Source organism: Lasioglossum baleicum, chromosome 1 (assembly GCF_051020765.1).
Source record: "Lasioglossum baleicum chromosome 1, iyLasBale1, whole genome shotgun sequence".
In the NCBI taxonomy this organism is placed as follows: Eukaryota; Metazoa; Arthropoda; class Insecta; order Hymenoptera; family Halictidae; genus Lasioglossum; species Lasioglossum baleicum.
Genome location: NC_134929.1, coordinates 9,314,648 through 9,333,009, shown reverse-complemented (window position 1 = coordinate 9,333,009; position 18,362 = coordinate 9,314,648). Strand labels below are relative to the sequence as shown.

At 34.7% G+C, this 18,362-nt stretch overlaps 5 protein-coding genes across 14 annotated transcripts; 2 read left to right on the top strand and 3 right to left on the bottom strand.

The window, feature by feature from the left end:
* Window positions 1–7: 7 nt before the first annotated feature.
* Mys45a (SDA1 domain containing protein Mys45A) lies at window positions 8–5,444 on the bottom strand. Of its 2 annotated transcripts, XM_076428962.1 has the most exons (12): window positions 5,371–5,444; window positions 5,160–5,240; window positions 4,833–4,927; window positions 4,651–4,755; window positions 2,904–3,002; window positions 2,301–2,816; window positions 1,967–2,201; window positions 1,746–1,881; window positions 1,330–1,651; window positions 700–1,266; window positions 261–491; window positions 8–196 (listed from the first exon to the last, which is right to left on the bottom strand). In XM_076428962.1, exons 3-11 carry the CDS (start codon window positions 4,917–4,919, stop codon window positions 291–293), a joined length of 2,268 nt encoding a protein of 755 aa, XP_076285077.1. In that variant the 5' UTR covers window positions 4,920–4,927; window positions 5,160–5,240; window positions 5,371–5,444; the 3' UTR covers window positions 8–196; window positions 261–290. The 2 variants fall into 2 exon arrangements, with proteins under 2 accessions (XP_076285077.1, XP_076285086.1); XM_076428971.1 differs by lacking the exon at window positions 8–196 and having other exon boundaries at window positions 278–491; window positions 4,833–4,925; window positions 5,157–5,240; window positions 5,371–5,436.
* Window positions 3,027–4,867, bottom strand: Orc5 (origin recognition complex subunit 5). Its single transcript, XM_076429178.1, has 3 exons — window positions 4,833–4,867; window positions 4,651–4,755; window positions 3,027–4,536 (listed from the first exon to the last, which is right to left on the bottom strand). Exon 3 carries the CDS (start codon window positions 4,436–4,438, stop codon window positions 3,140–3,142), a length of 1,299 nt encoding a protein of 432 aa, XP_076285293.1. The 5' UTR covers window positions 4,439–4,536; window positions 4,651–4,755; window positions 4,833–4,867; the 3' UTR covers window positions 3,027–3,139.
* Window positions 5,445–5,731: 287 nt separating the features above from the next.
* On the top strand, window positions 5,732–8,978 carry LOC143211463 (uncharacterized). The gene is made up of 4 exons (XM_076429191.1): window positions 5,732–6,263; window positions 6,342–6,600; window positions 7,241–7,975; window positions 8,584–8,978. Exons 1-3 carry the CDS (start codon window positions 6,105–6,107, stop codon window positions 7,948–7,950), a joined length of 1,128 nt encoding a protein of 375 aa, XP_076285306.1. The 5' UTR covers window positions 5,732–6,104; the 3' UTR covers window positions 7,951–7,975; window positions 8,584–8,978.
* Window positions 8,597–15,936, top strand: Paics (PAICS bifunctional enzyme). Of its 4 annotated transcripts, XM_076429141.1 has the most exons (8): window positions 8,599–8,739; window positions 11,095–11,270; window positions 13,174–13,306; window positions 13,879–14,202; window positions 14,493–14,836; window positions 14,909–15,184; window positions 15,496–15,640; window positions 15,724–15,936. In XM_076429141.1, the coding sequence occupies exons 2-8, from the start codon at window positions 11,244–11,246 to the stop codon at window positions 15,888–15,890; spliced, it is 1,416 nt and encodes a 471-aa protein (XP_076285256.1). In that variant the 5' UTR covers window positions 8,599–8,739; window positions 11,095–11,243; the 3' UTR covers window positions 15,891–15,936. The 4 variants fall into 4 exon arrangements, with proteins under 4 accessions (XP_076285284.1, XP_076285256.1, XP_076285276.1 ...); XM_076429169.1 differs by lacking the exon at window positions 11,095–11,270 and having other exon boundaries at window positions 8,597–8,739; XM_076429161.1 differs by lacking the exon at window positions 11,095–11,270 and having other exon boundaries at window positions 8,606–8,739; window positions 13,163–13,306.
* Window positions 8,608–18,261, bottom strand: LOC143211409 (amidophosphoribosyltransferase-like). Of its 6 annotated transcripts, XM_076429075.1 has the most exons (9): window positions 16,389–16,528; window positions 12,355–12,484; window positions 11,191–11,398; window positions 10,813–11,105; window positions 10,134–10,383; window positions 9,817–10,053; window positions 9,289–9,416; window positions 8,980–9,201; window positions 8,608–8,880 (listed from the first exon to the last, which is right to left on the bottom strand). In XM_076429075.1, the coding sequence occupies exons 2-9, from the start codon at window positions 12,421–12,423 to the stop codon at window positions 8,608–8,610; spliced, it is 1,680 nt and encodes a 559-aa protein (XP_076285190.1). In that variant the 5' UTR covers window positions 12,424–12,484; window positions 16,389–16,528. The 6 variants fall into 6 exon arrangements, with proteins under 6 accessions (XP_076285190.1, XP_076285181.1, XP_076285200.1 ...); XM_076429066.1 differs by lacking the exon at window positions 16,389–16,528 and having other exon boundaries at window positions 9,817–10,056; XM_076429085.1 differs by lacking the exons at window positions 12,355–12,484; window positions 16,389–16,528 and adding an exon at window positions 11,475–11,904 and having other exon boundaries at window positions 9,817–10,056.
* Between the last annotated feature and the right edge of the window lie 101 nt (window positions 18,262–18,362).

Below are 18,362 nucleotides of genomic sequence, written 5' to 3'. Positions count from 1 at the left end.
GTATTAGCTTATTAAAGAATTATTCACAATTGTACAAAACCCTTTCCAAATAAATGTTATACTTATAAAATTAACTTTTTTTTAAAATAAAAAACAACTATTCTCTTCCACAACACCTTGCACAGCTATGCCCCCTACCCTCGGCACGAAAAAAAATATATTCAAGCTGGTTCATTTGATTTTTAACAAATACCATCTAAGATAAAAGTTTCATTAAATATTTTATTCGATATGTACACAGTACAAACACGCGTACGTACGATATGCGCGTAATACTTTTCTATCTGTGATCATTTCATTCTCTTTTGTTTCAGTAAATGATTCCTCAAAGCAATTTGCTTTTCTTTAAACGAACGCTTTACTTTTCCTTTCACTTTATGCTTCAACATCTGGAAAGCTTTCGTTTTCTTTTTTTCACGATTCGTTGTGCTGCAAAGTGGATTCTGCCGTCCATCTTTGTAACCGAATCTCTCTCTTCCCTCTTGTCCTTTCTGGAAAATAAATGATTTACTTAGTCTGAGTCTTAATAATATTAAGAATTTCATTAAAATATTTTAAAATAGTGCTTTCATAGAAAATTCATTTATTATCTAAGTCTTTAGATTAATCATTTTCGGCTATAATCCATACGCTAAAATAATCTTGTACTCATTAGAAAATAGAAAGTTCTGATTTTCTACATATTATGGTAAAACTCACCTTTACAGATTCCATACGCGCTTGTTTGTCGTGCTTTCGTTTCTTATATATATTCTCGATATCTGACAATTTCACAAAATCACCAGATTCGACATCGTTTGTATGCGGGCGTTTTACGCCGCGTTTAGCATACGTTACTTGTTGTTTCGCTAATGCCATATCTATTGTTTTAAAATCTTCGTCGGTTAATAAACGTTCGGTAGATATTAAAGATGCTTTTTCCTTCTTCTCAACCGTTACAGTTTCTTTTTCTTCTGGTGTTGAGCTTTCTTTCATTTTTTGTTTTAATTTTTTCCTTTCTGCTTTTTTCCTGTAACGTAACTTTCCTATTCTTCTCCGATTTCTGATATGCTTAACGTTACTAACATCCGTCTTTTCATCTGTTCCCTCATCACTTTTACTATTGTTTTCATCGTCCTCGTCTTCGTCATCGCCATCGTCATCGTCATCGTCATCGCCATCATCGTCATCGTCATCCTCATCCCCATCCTCGTTCTCATTCTTGTTCTTGTTATCGTTATCGTCATCGTCACTGTGGTTTACATCGATCCAATCATCGTTACTATCCTATGATAAAAATGTTTCCGATCAGAGGCAATTATATCGGATGACAATATGTTCTACACTTACATCGGTATCGCTATTTATTACAAAACTGTTCGGATCTTTATTAGTGTTGTCGTTCGATAAAGCTTCAGCTCCCGGAACAAAATCATGGGCAGGGACATGTCCGTACTTTGCAACTTCCAAAGCCATAGTTGCCTCTGTTGGTCGTCCTCTGTCCTTTTTATGTAGTAACTCTGGCATTGTGGTTCTGAATAAACCGATCAACGAACGTGCAGCCATCATCACGCTACGTTCTCTATAATGCTTATACCGTGCTAAATCTTGCAATAAATCTGCATTCATAACCAGAGGACATCGTATGCATATTTCTCGTATTGCGTTCAACCTGCAGAATATAAATTTGTCAATGAAATTAATTGCACGCTTACTATGGGAATTGAACAGAGATTTTAGTAAGAACGACTCAATCGTATACGCACCCAATGGCCATAACGTCAGCTGAATTTCGTTCCGTGACAAAATTATTTGCCAATGTTTTCAAAATAGGCTCCAATACATCGGGTGGCACGAGTTCGTGACAAGACTGGGCGACAAATTGTAAAAGTTTCGTTACCTCTAGGATGGTTAAAGATTTTTATTAAAACATAGAAATAATCATCCAAGTTATATAAAAATCTTCGATCGAATGAAAATGATTTACCCCTTTGATGCGGTTGTAGGAATCTTTGGAGATACGGATAAAAATTTAATAGAAATAAATTGTGGAGACCGATCAGCCTCGAGATCACGTCCAAAATTAACAATTTAATTTCAAACCTATCATTGTTCTTTTCTAATTGCTTGAACAACTTTTCAGCAAAACCTTGTGGATCGTGAATTAAATGTAACGCTGAAAAATTATATGCTGGAGCTTTCGATGCCTTCTTCTTAGATTTCTAAAGTATTTCAAGATATACAGAGAAGATGATTATCACAAGTAATTCGTAAATGAGTATGTATTAAAACCAAACGTTCACAGATCATGACCAACTTACCGTTAATAACTGTTTCGCTTTATTTAATTGTTTCTCGCGTTTCTTCGTTTTCTTGTTTACTTTATTGGCCATCACAATTTCTTTGATATTTGGCTCACTATCGCTGTCGCTATCACCATTTTCACGTTCTTCTTCGTTGGATCCTAAAAAGAATTTTAAGCAAGCGACCATAACTTTGTTCGTTTTAGCAGAACATCCTGTTGCCAGTACATTAACGGTTTTTGCGTCGTTCCAGATATTCTTTTTGTATAATTCTATCATAATATCAGCCGACATCTTCGCGGCTCTGACATTCGAGTCTTTCAACATTGAGAACATGAAATTTTGCAAAGTTGTATTAATTTTCGCATTCTTTTGCTTGGCATTAATATTTTTAATATCGGCTATGATGTGTGTCTCAAGGAATTCCCTCAAATTTTTGTCTTGACATCTTAAAAGTTGAAAAAATAGCCTTAGAAGCACAGTCGGTTCCAAAAGGGATTTGTTACGAAGTTGAATTAGAGCTTTGCAAAACGTCTACAAACAGAAAAGCCCGGTTAATAGTATGCAATGGGGAAACACATGTATCTTAATATAGAAAGTAATATTTTTCTAAACACTCACTAATCGCATATCATTGTCAAGTACTGTATTATACGTTTGCAGTACATCAATGATTTCTTGCGGAAATAATTCTAGATCGTTCGGGTAACAATGGGCTACCTGTGAAAAAAGATGTAAAATGAATTTATAAACTGTAACTCTTTATTCACTAATTATCGATTATTGAATACAAAAAATAATGTTTTCACGCTATCGAATTGTTTGTACAATGATATTTTATGGAATGTATAGCGCATTCAATGCATAAGATTGTACAAATAGTTCTGTATGGTAAATCCAACGGTCTTAGCAATTACAAGAATAAAATCGTAGGACACGCAACACTTAAGTTTTAGTTCGTCCAAATTATAATTTCCCACAAAACTTAATAAGCCTAGTTGACACATAGACGGGATTTGTGCGAGCAAACTGGCATTTATATCTACTTTCTCGTCGAGAATCGCACAAAAGATCGCGAGCATTCTAGAGACTGGAAAATTATAAGGGCCACAGGGAGCATTTACTTTGCTCGGTTTTCTTTTGGCTTTTCTTCTTTTTCCGATCTTCTGCTTTATAAACAGATGTTTGTCTTCTTTAGCAGGATTATATGATGCGAGATACGACGCGATCAACATATATTTCGCATAATATGGTAACTCGAAGCTCAATGCCAATTTTGTTGTCGATTCAATTTCTTTGGACAACTGACTGCGTTTTGCAAAATCTTCGGACGAAACTCGGAGATAGATAACTTCTAAATTAGACTTGAAAACTGCAGAAATATTTCTCCACAACGTAGCAGTATCATCTATCTTAGATTTATCCGTCTCGATAGGTTCAATGTATTTTTTGAAATTAATCTTAGCCATGTAACGAAGTTCGTTCAAATCTCGACAAAATCGTAGAAACACGGAGAGGAATAGATTCAAATAATTTTTATAAAATGCGACCTCGTAGTCGTGCGGTTTATATGTGAGCAATATTTCAGCAAACTCGTGCCGCGTGTATTGAGAAAAATGAACTTTAATCGGTTCGTATACGCCTACTTTCGCGCGAAATTTTTCCCATACAATATCGCTTATAAATATTACGCAAACATTAACATTCGACAATTCTTTCAACCTCGACAATGCAGGTAGCAAGCTGGAATCGATATCTCTCAGTTTCTCGGCTTTATCAAAGACAAGCACAATCGGTCGAGTATCATTGATCGAAATCTCTCTAATATTTATTATAAAGTCGACAATGTTGTCGCATCTGTGTTGCAATTTGGTATTAAGCAGAAACTCATTTCCGTTCAAAGATAAATCGCTTAGTATATAATCGAATATATGCTTGCTGTTCGTATGTTCGATACAATTAATTATTGAAGTATTGTAGTTTAGAAACGAAAGCATGGTTTCCACTACCAAAGACTTTCCTGTTGCTACATGACCGCACACAAATATACTGTAAGGCATAGGTTCATCCTGAATTCCGATAAAAGAATATAATTGCTTTATAATGTTGTTTCGACATATAATTCTGCCTTGAAGATATTCCAAGTACTTCTCCATGATTACTGTGCTTAAAACTTTTTTACCAATTATCAACTGCTATAATATTATTACAAGGAAACTATTTGCCAAAGACTGGTTCTATATAAATTAATCACCTGCAAGACAAAAACTTCTCTTATGAAATCTCTGAAAATGTTAGTTCTAAATAGTTCAAGATAGACGTTCCGTACAACAATAGATGTTAGTTACAGTAAATAGTAAAAATTTACCTGTGCCAGAAAGATGACTATTTCATCGAGACTCTTATTAAACTTGTTAGGAGTTAGATTAAACACTTCCAAAGTAGACTTGTAGTATTGATGCTGCTGCAGAAACTATAAAACATAGAATAACAATCAAAATTTCAAATAAACGATTACATTAACAATGACTGGATCATGTGTAAACTTACTTCTTCCTTGTAAGACTCTGGATCGCGTTTAATTAAATTTTGTAATTGTGGAAGGTTCTCCGGTAATTGGTTGTTATGTCTTACCATTTTTTTACCTATATTAATCAATTTAAAAAATCTTATAGTAAAGTACTACATATGTGTATTTCAAACAACATAAACATGTATAAACAACATAACCTATGCAACAGATCGAATGCTTGGCAATTTTACTTTTGATTTCTTGAATACTACAATAACGTTTCGAAATGAAACATGCTGTCTGTCTGTTTTGAGAATTGATTTACTTATAGTACAGGTAATATAAAAAATTCACTATTTACATACCAGTAATGCACGTGGATAATACCACTTGCCCGTAGTAATTACGCTAATTCACAGATGAATTCACTGTGCATGTATCATAACCTGTATAAACAAACAAATTAAATAAATAATCAGTTTTGTTATTTGATCGTTTTAATTCACAACTGTTATTTTATAAAGCCATCAAAATATGTATTTATATTGTATTTTCCGCATTGTACTGAACACATACCCTTTACTGCTGTTATGTTATGTTATGCCATGTTATGCCAAAGAGTATATATGGTATATATTTAGAGATACAACCAGATACAACCAGATACAACATACAACAAGAGGTGACACCAGACGACACTTATTGTAAAGAAAACGACTTTTCAGAGAGAGACAACAAGACAACCAATATAGAATCAATTTAGGTCCCCATTCATATTTAAATTATTATAAGCAAAATTATATATTTATATTATTAGTCGTAAGCAATAATATATATATAGTAACAAGTTACATATTAACCAATTAGAACAAAGTGCTTGGTAGTGCTTTGTAGCGGCTCGCTGTGTCTCCTGAATTTTGCGACGAAAGAAAATCAATATAATATAAACTGCATTTAGGAATCATTACGAATACACTGGAATACACTCTCTGGAATACAATTCTTTTCTTATTGCATATTTTACTTAGCATGATGCATTACTATGATGCTTGTGCGTTATGGAAGAGAGTATAAAAGTGTAAGCAATAGTAAGCATTTACAATACATCAATTTACATCAATTTACATCAATTTACATTGATTTACATGTACAAGTATATATAATAAGTAGACAGCGGATTTTATGCATCTGTGAGAAAAATGAGTAAGAGGTGTAAATATCTAATTCACTCCAGATTGTTGAAATTCAGGTAGAGCATTTTTCTTTTGCATAGAGATCCGCTGTCTATATAATAGTAATTGATAATTGAAATGGGATCCGACGACGAAATATGCGAAGACGAGGAAGAAATCCTTGTGTATGTAGAATTCGAAGGACTTGAAGACGGTAATGTGTTCAGCAAGGAAGAATTACAATTAGACATGATCGGTGTAGACACGGAACATCCGATTATGAAAATTAATGGAAAGGTAAAGTGATCATTGTGCCATGCATAGGACGAATAATATTTCACCGACAATGTTATCGGTAATTTCTAATGATTGTAGTTTTATGAAGGTGCCTATGAAGATGTTATTGGTACATACATGTTTTTCAAAAGGAACGACACTCTCGTAGCAGATGATCCTGTCTTCGATGATATTCGAAACTTAGAATATTTTGCGAAAACTAGGAAGATTTTAAAAATGCAGAGAATTTTTGTAAAACCTAGAACAGAAGTACTCGGTGATTCGGATCATCATCAGTGCGTTCCAAACTCAAAGACTCTTCAATTAGCTGGAGTACCATGTCGATATCAAGAGGAAGGTATAATTTGACATAATTTTTACTTAGGGGGATAGACTTGTTTTCTAGATTGCAAGGGTGCGGGATGCACCTTCTCATTTCTCAAAAATGCTAGATAAAAAATCAATCTAGACCGCTGTCATCCTCAAAAGTTTTAAGTTTACTTTTATGAGGCATAATTTGCATTATTCTGCAGCATGTAGCTGTTGCATTATGCTTCCAAATAATGCAAATTATGCCTTGTAAACGTGAAAATAGGACTTTTGAGGGTGTCTGCAGCCTAGATTGATCTTTTATCTAGCGCTTTTGACTACTGAAGAACCCCTATCTTTGCATTATCAAAGAATGAGAAGGCGCATCCTGTACCCTTGCAATCCTGGAAACGAGAGTCTACCCCCTTAACTCTTTGCACTCTGAGCTATTCTAATATATGATTCTCTTAATTTTATCAATATAAAACTGATGTAATACCTCGTGCAATACTTTTAGTAGTTTATTAAACTATTAAATACGTTTAGTAATTTATTGAATACAAATTTAATGATGAAATATTTTGAATAATCGTATGAGAACTATTAATGGCGCCTCCAAATCACCACTCGAGTGCAAAGGGTTAATAATATTGTAATCGTAGCGGAGTTCACATTTATATCTTTTACAGCTCTTTCATTTTGGAAGTCCATGAGAACCGATAGATTAAATGCCCTTCGTTCTTATTTGGAGAAACGAAGGATCAGGCAAGAGAAAAAGGATCTGGGTATAACGCTTGAATCTGAATCCGACGAAGATAATCCGTTTGCCATCTATAATCATAAAGATGAATTTAATAGTGTAAATAAGGCTGAAGACACTTGCGACCAGGGTGAAGAAACTTCCAGTCATTGCGGCGATGAATTTCACTCTCAGCCAATGTTTCCCAATGAAATTATGAATGAGACCCTAAATACAATTGAAAGTAGTCGTGACAGCAATAATCAGGAATCAGAGACGTCAGGAATGGAACCACAATCTTCGACTTTAGAAGATGACGGTTGCCATCCAAGTACATGTAAAACTAGGTTGCCCAGAAAAAAAAATATAAGTAAGGCTCGTAAAGTACAAAAAATAAAAGATAAAAAGGCACGACCTTTGCCGAAAAGTAAAAAGCCCTTTAACCAAGTAGAAGAAAAGTCAGACACCGACGCTTCGAATATTTTAGAGGACAAAGGCGTTAGCGGCAATTGTAGAATACTTAGCATTGAAAAATGTAACACAGAAGTTGATCGAGTAGATTCAACTAAGGATAAAGTTTCCAAACAGCTGAAACGAGAAGCGAAAATGAAAGAGATATCAGAACAGTTGAAAGCATACGCGAAAGAACATGAATGCTAAAATGATTGCACGATAATTGCACAAAGTATGTATCATTCGCATTCATCAATACCTGTAATTCTCTAAAAATCTAATTGTTAACGGCAATATTCTCTGCAACGATCTCGCGCGAATACGTTCTCAAATTAATTAAATACGATTAACACGGTGATACAGTTTAAACAACATTTATTTATTTCTTTGTTTGTACCCTTTGATCGAACATTTCTTTTACACTAAGAACTAATAAAATGTATATAGTATATAGTAATTTTTTTTTGTATATTCTCTACGCATTTATTTATAAAAATATTGCATCAAATAATGCACGTATGAACAAAATTTTGTTCTTAAATGTTCTGTTAAGATAGTTTTATCTTTTCTTTTTTTAAAAATTAAGTTTTGATAGCAGTGTGATTCGAAAATCACAATATTTTAAGGCTTTCGTTATTAATATGTATACCTTATATAAATTAGTTTTGAAATACTGAATTATTTTCAAAAATGTACAGTGGTGACTGATCATTAGTTACGTGGCTGTTTGTTAAGTTACACGAAAAAAATAAGATCTTGTTGAGTAACATTAACGTTAATATGAAAATAAACAGCATACATAATACACAAGTTTAATAATGTGTAATTCATTGTCTGTAGATTTGTAAATACGGTTTCATTTTTTCACCAATTCAAATCACCGGGAAGCTCATCAGGATAATCTCCAGTTAAACAAGCGGTACAGTGACCGATGTAACTGCTTTCTCGATTATCCATACCAAATCTTACAGCTTTTACAAGTCCATCTACTGAAAGGTATGTTAAACTATCAGCTCCAACGTGTTTCGCTAGCTTTATGTTATCCAATTTATTTGCAATTAATTCTTCCCTCGTTGGTATGTTGATTCCCATATAACAGGGATATTTTAATGGAGGTGAAGCTATTCTAATGTGAACCTACAAAAATACGATTAAATGTAATTTTTTTTGTAAATGCACAACATAGTAATGTTAAACAAATACGCATAGAACGAAATAAATTCTTAAGAAACATACTTCCTTCGCTCCAGCATCTCGGAGCAATTTAATAATAGGTCCAATAGTATTTCCTCTAACGATTGAATCGTCGATAAGAATCAACTTTTTCCCTTTTACATTTTCTGACAGAGCTCCAAACTTCTTTGCCACGCCAAGTTGCCTGAGTCGTGTGCTAGGCTGAATAAACGTTCTGCCAACGTATCTGTTTTTACATAATACTTCCGCAAACGGTATTTGAGACTACGAAAAAAGAAATGATATCTTCAAAATGTACTTGTTATTATAACACTAATTTAGCCATTCGAAAAATATATTCGTTGCGTTTACCTGTCTGGCATAGCCATGAGCAGCTGCAGTTCCTGATTCGGGTACAGAACTGACTATGTCTGCTTCTATTGGGTATTCTAAAGCAAGTTCCCGTCCGCATTGCATTCGAACAGAGTATACCATTTGTCCTGTACAGTAGAAAAACAAAATTTGAAAATCTATATCGATATCTATTAAGACTGTTACTTTTCCAAAACTTCGAAAATTCGGAGGAACAAAGGGTACTTCGAAGTGCATAAAGTTTTGAAGTATTGAAGCTTTGAAGTCTTCGAATCATATTAAGTTGTAACTTACGAGTTTCATGTTATGTCGTGATTTTTGACAAATAAATATATAAATAAAATATTTGACAGAATTTTTACAGGATATAAAAAATATAAAAAAACTTAATTTCGAAACTTCGAAACTTCGGTTCTCATCACCTTCGAAGTTTGAAGATCCAAAGCTTCAAGATCTTTGACCTTCGAAGGAAAGTAACAGCCCCAATATCCATATCTTGGTATGTATAATGATATTTTGATAGTTTACCTTCGAAAATACTATCGCTGCGCGCAAAGTAAACATATTCGAATATACAAAAGGCTTGTGGCTTTTTATCTGGTCTGTCGACAATGTCTATAGTTTTAATACCTTCGCGTGTGAGCTCTACAATTTCTCCAGGAAATACTTCGCGCACGTATCGCGCTCCAATACTTAGAAATCCACACGATTCGGAAGAAATAACCCAACCTTCGGGTTCGTCATCGTCATCGTCCGATTCGTTTCCTGCTACATAGGAACACTCCATCAAACTGTCTTTCTCGATAAAGAATATCACATATTTCCATCTATGTATGTTGACATACCCAAATTTCCAATTGGCACAATCTTCCCGAGACACAATGGACGATTTCCATAGGGATCTCTGACGCCGTATATCTTGTCCCTTTGCATAATTACTAAGGAATACGATAACGGTGCTAACTGCATAAGATGTTTAATACGCGCTGGCCAATCTGGGCCGTTAACTTCGCCCTCCGGAGGGTTTAAGCAAAGAGCTTGTGTGATTAATTCGGAATCCGAGTAAGTCGACAAGCCAACTCCACGACCCAACACCTAAGCCGACAAGTGTGAATTAGAAAATCTCAGATGTAAAGTTGAAAAAACAGAAATGTACTTCAACTATTAACCCTTAGTACTCGAGCGGTGACTCAGAGTCACCATTAAAAATTGCTGTACCATTATTTAAAATATTGTTTACATTACTAAATACATTGGTATCTAATTAATTACTAAACATTTAAGTATTGTACAAAGTATTATACCAATTTCATATCCATAAAACGAAAAAAATCATATAAAATGAAATTTAAACTAAATTTCATGTAAATTTTGCAAACTTGCTATATTTGTACAATTGATCGAACCAGTGCGCCGATATCACAAATTGTAGTTTAAAATGAAATTGTTCTAGGTCGGGGAAGAAATGTTTAACTTTCGAGTTAAAATAGCTCCGAGTGCAAAGGATTAACACATTACGCATACCATCTTCCTCAAAGATTCCGTGTTAACTAGTTCTCCGTTATGAGCAACGGCTAATGCTCCATGCGCTGTGTGAACCACAAACGGTTGACAATTGACTTCTTCGCTTGCTGCGCTTGTGCTGTATCTAGTATGGCCAATGCCAAGATTTCCACGGAGTTTCTTCATGTTTTCGTCATTAAAAATGTTGTTGATCATTCCCATACCTTTGTGAACGTGAAAGGATTTCGAACAAACACCCTCGCTAGTGACAATTCCAGCACTCTCTTGACCTCTATGTTGTAGGGCAACTAAACCTAGACAAATATTGCCTCTGTGAAAGAATCGGTGGAGTGCTTTTTAAAGAACAACAAGGAATAGAAAGTATATGGTTTAATTTACCTAAACAAATAACTTGACCGACATCGATTTGAGACGGCCAATCGCCAGCAGCAATGCATCCGAAAACACCGCACTCGTGCGTAAGTCCAGACATTCTTTGACCCCTAGTTTCTCCTTTGCTGTGCAGCCTTCTGCCTTTGTTGTTCCCTCTAGACGTTATTTCCATCTGGGATTCTACTTGCACGTTGCAAGACATTTTTATTGTAATCTACAAAAACCATTTGTCCATTGATTAATCTAAAATTTCTGTCAACAATTATCATTTTACAACGAATAAGCTATACCACTGCGTTTAGTTGTGTCTCTTAAAGATTTTGTTATTGTGCACGGAACTTTACGACATTACACAACAGTTGCAGAAAACAAATAATATTTGTATATTACAGATCGTGTATTAGACCCCCTCGAGATTTCTTCTCAATTATCAGTAATGCTCTTGTAAACTATTGACCCCTGTTGAGCTGATAGAACTTCTTTTTCAATGTTACTACTCTACTCTTTTTATGTGCTTGCTTAATCAGCATTTCGCAACTGATTTCGTCAGTGTATCGCATTCAGGTCGGTATGTGTACAAAATAACTTGTAAGTTAATCGTACAAGTCCAAATAATATTACAAAAATATTGCAGCACTTGTACAAAACAAATTCTTTGCATTACAATACAAAGATTAAAAAGGAAAGAAATTACGCCTTTAGCATGGCAAACGAATTTATAACATTTCTTTACATGACAACAATGATAAGAAAGTACTTTCTACAAAGTTTTATTTTGAAATTGACGCGTTTATCGTTTACAAATTTGTTCTAAATGCGCTATGCTATAACACGCTCGTGAGTGCGTAAGTTTAATTATATATGTGTATACGTATATCACGCGTATGTACGCGTCATTGTTGTATGTGTCAGTGTTCAATACAATCTAAATAATTATGCTAAATTGCTCAAGGTTCGATCGCTTAAAAAATTTTCATTTGCGATTATATCATGGACTGTGCCCACTTGTTGAATGAAAACAAAGCTATAAATATGGATTCCCGATTTAAATTTCTGTATTAAATTTCTTCTGTACTATTGACAGAAGAAAGTACAATTCATACAATTTGAATCTTGTTTGAAAAAACATTCACATTTATGTGTAGAAGATTAGAGCATGCGTTTACGTACCACGTGCGTCAAACGTTTGAGCGTCGTGATGTCGTGATGTTCTGCTGTCAGCTTGAAAGAGATCCGCATGAAATATGACTCTCGACTGGCTTCTTCGGCACGAATGAATGCGTAGACCAATGGAAACCTGCTTTTGATTGGGGGGGTTAGCTTATTTAGCTATTATCTTGCTTTAAAAATTATCGATCCTTTCCTTATGCTTATACTAATTAACAAATCGACTGCAGTCGCAAAACACTTTACGACGGAATTAAATGTAGTCTCTTATTTCTCGAATTGAAATTCTGTACACGCGATCAAACTTATTAAAACATTTACCATGTATTTTATGTTATGCCAACTCCATTTTTTCTATGCGTGATCTAGTTCCATGTTCCATCGAACATCGATCATGGTCTGCTTTTTTTGTTCGAAAACATGTTACGAATGGATTCAACATTATATAATGACAATGCTATGATACGTATATTAAATTGATTGCTAAATATGTATATGTATACATACTCTTCTTTCGAAGATATATTTAGCTAGATATTATAGACTTATTTTTCATTTCTATTTGCTTCCGATCGAGTAACGAATATATGTAATCTTCGATGGTATTCTATGCATTTGAATTAATTTGTTATCTCTACCGGATAAATAAGATAAAGCAGAACTGTTGAATATTATTTTCTCAATTCCTTGAATCCGCATGTATTTCCAAATCGTGTTTACCTATTCGCTGTTGTTCTTATCCTGTATTATTATATATATTCATTTACCACATAAGAATAATTTATAAAATTACGCCAATCAAACGAAGCAGAATTTTCAAAGTGGGGATCGCTGAAGACTGCTCAAGACTGCTCAAGACTCAATTGTGTGCAAGAAGAGAGAATGGAGAGAAGCTGGGTGGGCAGCTGGGCAGCTGAGCATTCGGGAAGTAATCGAAGAAGAAGAAACATGACCGGTAAGCAGTCGCGTTTCAACTGTTAACCCTTTGCACTATTTTAACACGAAAACTATTTAAACATTTCTTCTGACCTAGAATATGTTCATTCTATATGATTTTTTCCTTTTTATGCATATTAAACTGATGCAATTTACTCATGCCATACTCAAATGTTTAGCAATTTGTTTGATTTTAAGTAATTTGATAACAACAATTATTTTACATTACTGATATAGCAATATTTAGTAGTGCCTAAGGGTTAATTATCGTTATGGTATTTTCAATTTTCATTCAGCAATTTAAACATTTTTCTGGGAAATTTTAATTCTTTTGTAAGATTGCACGTTTTACATCAAAGAAATTCATTATTATGTTTATTCTAAAATGATTCTACGAAAAAAAACATGCATGCATTTCTTTGTATTTAATAAATTTTTTTTAGCAGCTTATCATAAATTATACGATCCTAACGAATGGCATTTTAACATTTAATTTTTAATGAAAAGGTTACAATATGCTTTCTAAATTATTTCAAGGCTTTTAACGCTATTTAACGATTTATAATAAACGATTTTGTTTCTGATTTACAGAATACGAACGTGGAAAGTTAATTATTGAAGGAAAGACCAAACAGGTCTACGAGCTACAAAATAATCCTGAATTATGTCTTTTGCAAAGCAAAGATCGTATCACTGCCGGAGATGGTGTAAAGTCTCACGATTTGGAAGGCAAAGCTGCTATTAGTACAGTTACCACAGCTAAAGTTTTCCAGTTATTGAAAGAAGCAGGACTGAACACTGCATTTGTTAAAGTGTTAAACGATACAACTTTTATCGCCAGAAAATGTGAGATGGTACCCATAGAATGGGTTACCAGAAGATTGGCTACCGGTAGCTTTCTAAAGAGACATCCAGGTTAGCAAATACAGCATAGCATAGAGATCAACTCTTTTAGTGTTGATTGAAAAATTTAACTCGAGCGTAAAATGCAGAGCCAAATTTACGATACTAGAGATGAACCCATAAATTAGAATAAGATAAGGTTCTAATATCATTAGAAATTTATAAATTAGAATAAAACAATCGTTTTTCGCGAATGCAGCCAGCAATGAAATATGTTTGTTCGGCACTAAAAATGTTAATAAACTGTTCAATGAAATTATACTTAAGTAGGTACTTATGTAATTGCATTTGTATTGTTGTAGGAGTTCCAGAAGGATATAGATTCAATCCACCGTTACAAGAAACGTTCTTTAAAGACGATGCTAATCATGATCCTCAGTGGTCGGAAGAACAAGTTATTTCTGCAGGTTTCAAGTTGAATGGAATTACAATAGGAAAAGATGAGTTCGATATTATGCAACGAACAACTGTTGTTGTGTTTGAAATTTTGGAGCGGGCATGGGCAACTAGAGATTGCGCTCTCGTAGACATGAAAATAGAATTCGGCGTGGACACAAATGGTGAAATTATGGTAGCAGATATAATTGATAGCGACTCGTGGAGACTTTGGCCATCCGGCGATAAACGGCTGATGAAAGATAAACAAGTATTTGTCTATACAGTTATTTAAATTATTCCAGTATAACGCGTTATTACTGAATGAAATCAATCATTTCAGGTGTACAGAAACCTAACAACAGTTACTCAAGAAGATTTAAACACCGTCAAGCGCAATTTTAAATGGGTGGCGGATCAACTAAACTATCTTATTCCTCCAAATAATAGTCATGTCGTTATTTTAATGGGCTCGATATCTGATGAAGAACATTGCAAGAAAATAGCAAACCATGCCAAGTCTCTTGGTTTAAACGTTCATCTTCGTGTGAGTAGCGCTCATAAAGGAACTCAAGAAACACTACGTATCCTCTCCGAATACGAAGGTAGTTTCGAAAAGGTATGTTATTTCTTTCGAAAGCGAATAAATTCATTTTGTCATGCGACGTAAATTTTTAGTTTGTAACAATTTCGAAAATTTCGTCGTAATACTCTGAAGGATTCATAAAAATATGATGAACGTTATCAGAATAGCGACACTGGGGTTGATTCTTTCTGTTTCATTTTCCGTGGATTGTATCCGACCTTATATCTCTTAAATGTTTATGTCATGACACCATACTATCGCCAAAACACAGTGATAAAACTACTGATATAAACGAATATATTGCTTGTTTTTGAGTTATCTTCGGTTGTTTTTCTCACTCCTAGGTGGTGCTAATAGCTGTAGCAGGGAGAAGCAATGGATTGGGTCCAGTACTGTCTGGAAACACGTCTTTGCCTGTTATTAATTGTCCACCTTTCAAGCCGGAAAACATTTCACAGGACATATGGTCGTCGGTGAATGTACCCTCAGGTGATATATAATTGCGCATTCGATTAGAATTATAGTTCCTTGTTTGATCGTATCGTATATCATTAATTATTTGTTATCTTTAGGACTTGGATGTACCACAGTTGCTTATCCGGAAACTGCTGCGCTTGCAGCAGCTCAAATTCATGCATTACACGATCACGTCGTTTGGTCGCGACTGCGAGTTAAGCAGCTAACGAATTTCATCGCTCTAAAACAAGCCGATTTGAAATTAAGAAATCTTGTCATCTAAGATTTTCGCGTTAGCCATCGCGACAGATGCGAAACAGCTTCGATCATTTTTTAGTAAACGTATTCTGGCACTTTTATTAACGAATTAATAGTAACCGTGCTTGTTTCTTATCAACGCTATATACATTCGTAAATGTTTAATTTCTAATCGATTTAACATCAAATGTTCATGCTAGCTCTTTTTGTGTACACTGTATTACTCTTCCTCTTAGTGATTCTTTATTGGTTACAAGTATATAATATTCACTTGTTTCCACTTAAGCAAATATTCGAATAATATACGTAGAAATGTATACAAATTTTCGATACTTGCAACGATAATTTTGTACTGTTACTATGTCATTCGAATGGAATTTTGTACAATTTCTTACATCGATAACACGAATGTATTATTCGTTTAATCTGAAACGAAACAAAAGCGATCAAGTTACATCGATTATTGTATCAACATTTGTTACGACATTAAACGAATGAATAGATTTATAGAAATCATTGTTACCATTGCGATTACTGATTCCGACTTGCTAAGGCTTCTATTACCGCAGTTTCCTTTGGACATTTTTCAGTTAAAACCACTGGTCCGGCTTCTGTTATTAAAACATCGTCTTCGATGCGTATACCCAAACCATGAAATTGCGATGGTGCAAATTGATTTCTCGAGCTTACGTATACACCTGTAAATATCGATGAAGTAAATGCTGAGTGAATTAAGGCAACGTTTTTGGTTCAATTATACCTGGCTCTACAGTCACTATCATTCCTGGTTGAAGTTTTATGCTTCTAGAAATTTTGCCTGTATCGTGCACGTCCATTCCTAAATAATGACTTACATGATGCGGGCAATATGTATACGCTGCTGAAAGTAATTTTTCACCAGTTAACTGTTTCGGTATTAATCCAATGTCTTGTAATCTTCTGCCTAACAAAGTGCACATATCGTGAAATAATTGGTCCAAGGAAGGCATTTCTTTCAGTCTACAAATTAAAATGTTCTGAATGTCTAATATAATATCGTATAAAACTTTTTGTTCTGGTGTGAACTTGCCATTGATTGGCCATGTTCTAGTTATGTCGGACGTATACCCATGGTATTCGCATCCTAAAAAGAAACATTAAGAAAATAAACTACAAGAGATACAGCAATGAAAACAAAGTTAGCTTTATGTCGATGACAAACCTGCGTCCATTAAAACCATATCCCCGTCTCGAATAATTTGGTTATTACTAATATAGTGAATAATATTAGCATTTTTACCAGACGCGACAACTGGTGGGTACGCTAAGAATTCTGCCCCATTCATACGACACTCGTAATCCACTGTCGCAAACAACTGGTGTTCACTCATTTTTGGTTTCGATGTTTCTATCGTTCTAGATATCGCCGCGGAAGCAATTTCACAGCTTTTTTTCATCAGATCGATTTCTGATTGAGATTTAATTAATCTGATTTTATGAATTATGCTTGTAGGGGAAACAAATTTCGGATTATCAGTTGTCTTAATTAATTCGAGTAACCTTTTATGCAGGTTTGGTTGCATTATGTTGTTATTCTCGTACCAAACACTGCACTTTCTGTTGTCATTTACGAACGAGACTAGAAATTGTTCGAACTCTGTAATAGGAAGTGCCAAATCAGTACCGAATAACGTAGGGGCATCTGCGACTCCGGTTCTAGGTCCGTCCCATAATTCAGAATGTTCGTCTGGCTGTTTAACGAACAGTACAGTTACAAAGTTTTCATTCTTCGCTGTAATCACCAAAATACTGTCGGGTTCTTGACAACCAGTGAAATATAAAAAGTCTGTATTTTGACGGAACACGTACGGGATTTTCTCGGATATGTACACTTTCGAAGAGGACGGAATAATCACGACATGAGATTTGTCTACGCTCGGATCGGAACCGTGCGAGACAATGCTTTCCATCAATTTCATTCGCCTGTTTTTGAATTCGTTTAGCTGGATACCTGGTACAACTTCCCCTTTTTTAAGTAAATGAGGATGCGTTATCGCCGTTGGTTGTCCACATGCCCGACAAAGGGTTGCTGGCAATTCTTCTGATTGACATCGACTCGTGTTGTTCGCAAATGTATCTATCGAGTGTCGAATATGTCTTCGTTGTCCTACAATTAAGATTCATTCTATAGTAGCGTGTCAGTTTTTCATAAAATACGAGAACAACGTAACCTATCTTACGGTTCCTCATTTTTATTTTCACGTTCGCTACTCACCATATTTTCGAATGTGCCGTACAATAGCGCATCGTGCGCTGCTAAACATTTTGATAATGTCGTGAATGAATATTCTTTCGATTTTTCGACGGGCGAAATATCTCGATTCAATGAATTTTCCAGAGTGTCAACACCTTCGAGATTGGATAAAATCGTATCTCGCAAAATAGAGGTGCCTGTATACTCGTGGCTCGCGGTTCGTAGTGAATTCGTGCGATGCTTCTGTGAACAATGTATTCCGTA

Bases quoted from the DNA above. Each gene is read 5' to 3' on its own strand.
- Paics (XM_076429141.1), top strand. From the start codon at position 11,244: ATGCATCCGAAAACACCGCACTCGTGC. The intron at 13,307-13,878 runs GTAAGCAGTCGC...TCTGATTTACAG, and splicing joins AAGAAGAAGAAACATGACCG to AATACGAACGTGGAAAGTTA. The intron at 14,203-14,492 runs GTTAGCAAATAC...GTATTGTTGTAG, and splicing joins CTTTCTAAAGAGACATCCAG to GAGTTCCAGAAGGATATAGA.
- Orc5 (XM_076429178.1), bottom strand. From the start codon at position 4,438: ATGGAGAAGTACTTGGAATATCTTCAAGGCAGAATTATATGTCGAAAC.
- LOC143211409 (XM_076429066.1), bottom strand. From the start codon at position 12,423: ATGCGGATCTCTTTCAAGCTGACAGCAGAACATCACGACATCACGACG. The intron at 9,417-9,816 runs GTAAACTATCAA...TCTACTGTACAG, and splicing joins CAGCGATAGTATTTTCGAAG to GACAAATGGTATACTCTGTT. The intron at 9,202-9,288 runs GTAAACGCAACG...CTTTTTTCGTAG, and splicing joins CTCATGGCTATGCCAGACAG to TCTCAAATACCGTTTGCGGA.
- LOC143211463 (XM_076429191.1), top strand. From the start codon at position 6,105: ATGGGATCCGACGACGAAATATGCGAAGACGAGGAAGAAATCCTTGTG. The intron at 6,264-6,341 runs GTAAAGTGATCA...TAATGATTGTAG, and splicing joins TTATGAAAATTAATGGAAAG to TTTTATGAAGGTGCCTATGA. The intron at 6,601-7,240 runs GTATAATTTGAC...TATCTTTTACAG, and splicing joins ATGTCGATATCAAGAGGAAG to CTCTTTCATTTTGGAAGTCC.
- Mys45a (XM_076428962.1), bottom strand. From the start codon at position 4,919: ATGGTAAGACATAACAACCAATTACCGGAGAACCTTCCACAATTACAA. The intron at 1,882-1,966 runs GTAAATCATTTT...TAACCATCCTAG, and splicing joins CCTACAACCGCATCAAAGGG to AGGTAACGAAACTTTTACAA. The intron at 1,267-1,329 runs GTAAGTGTAGAA...TTTTTATCATAG, and splicing joins TAATAAATAGCGATACCGAT to GATAGTAACGATGATTGGAT.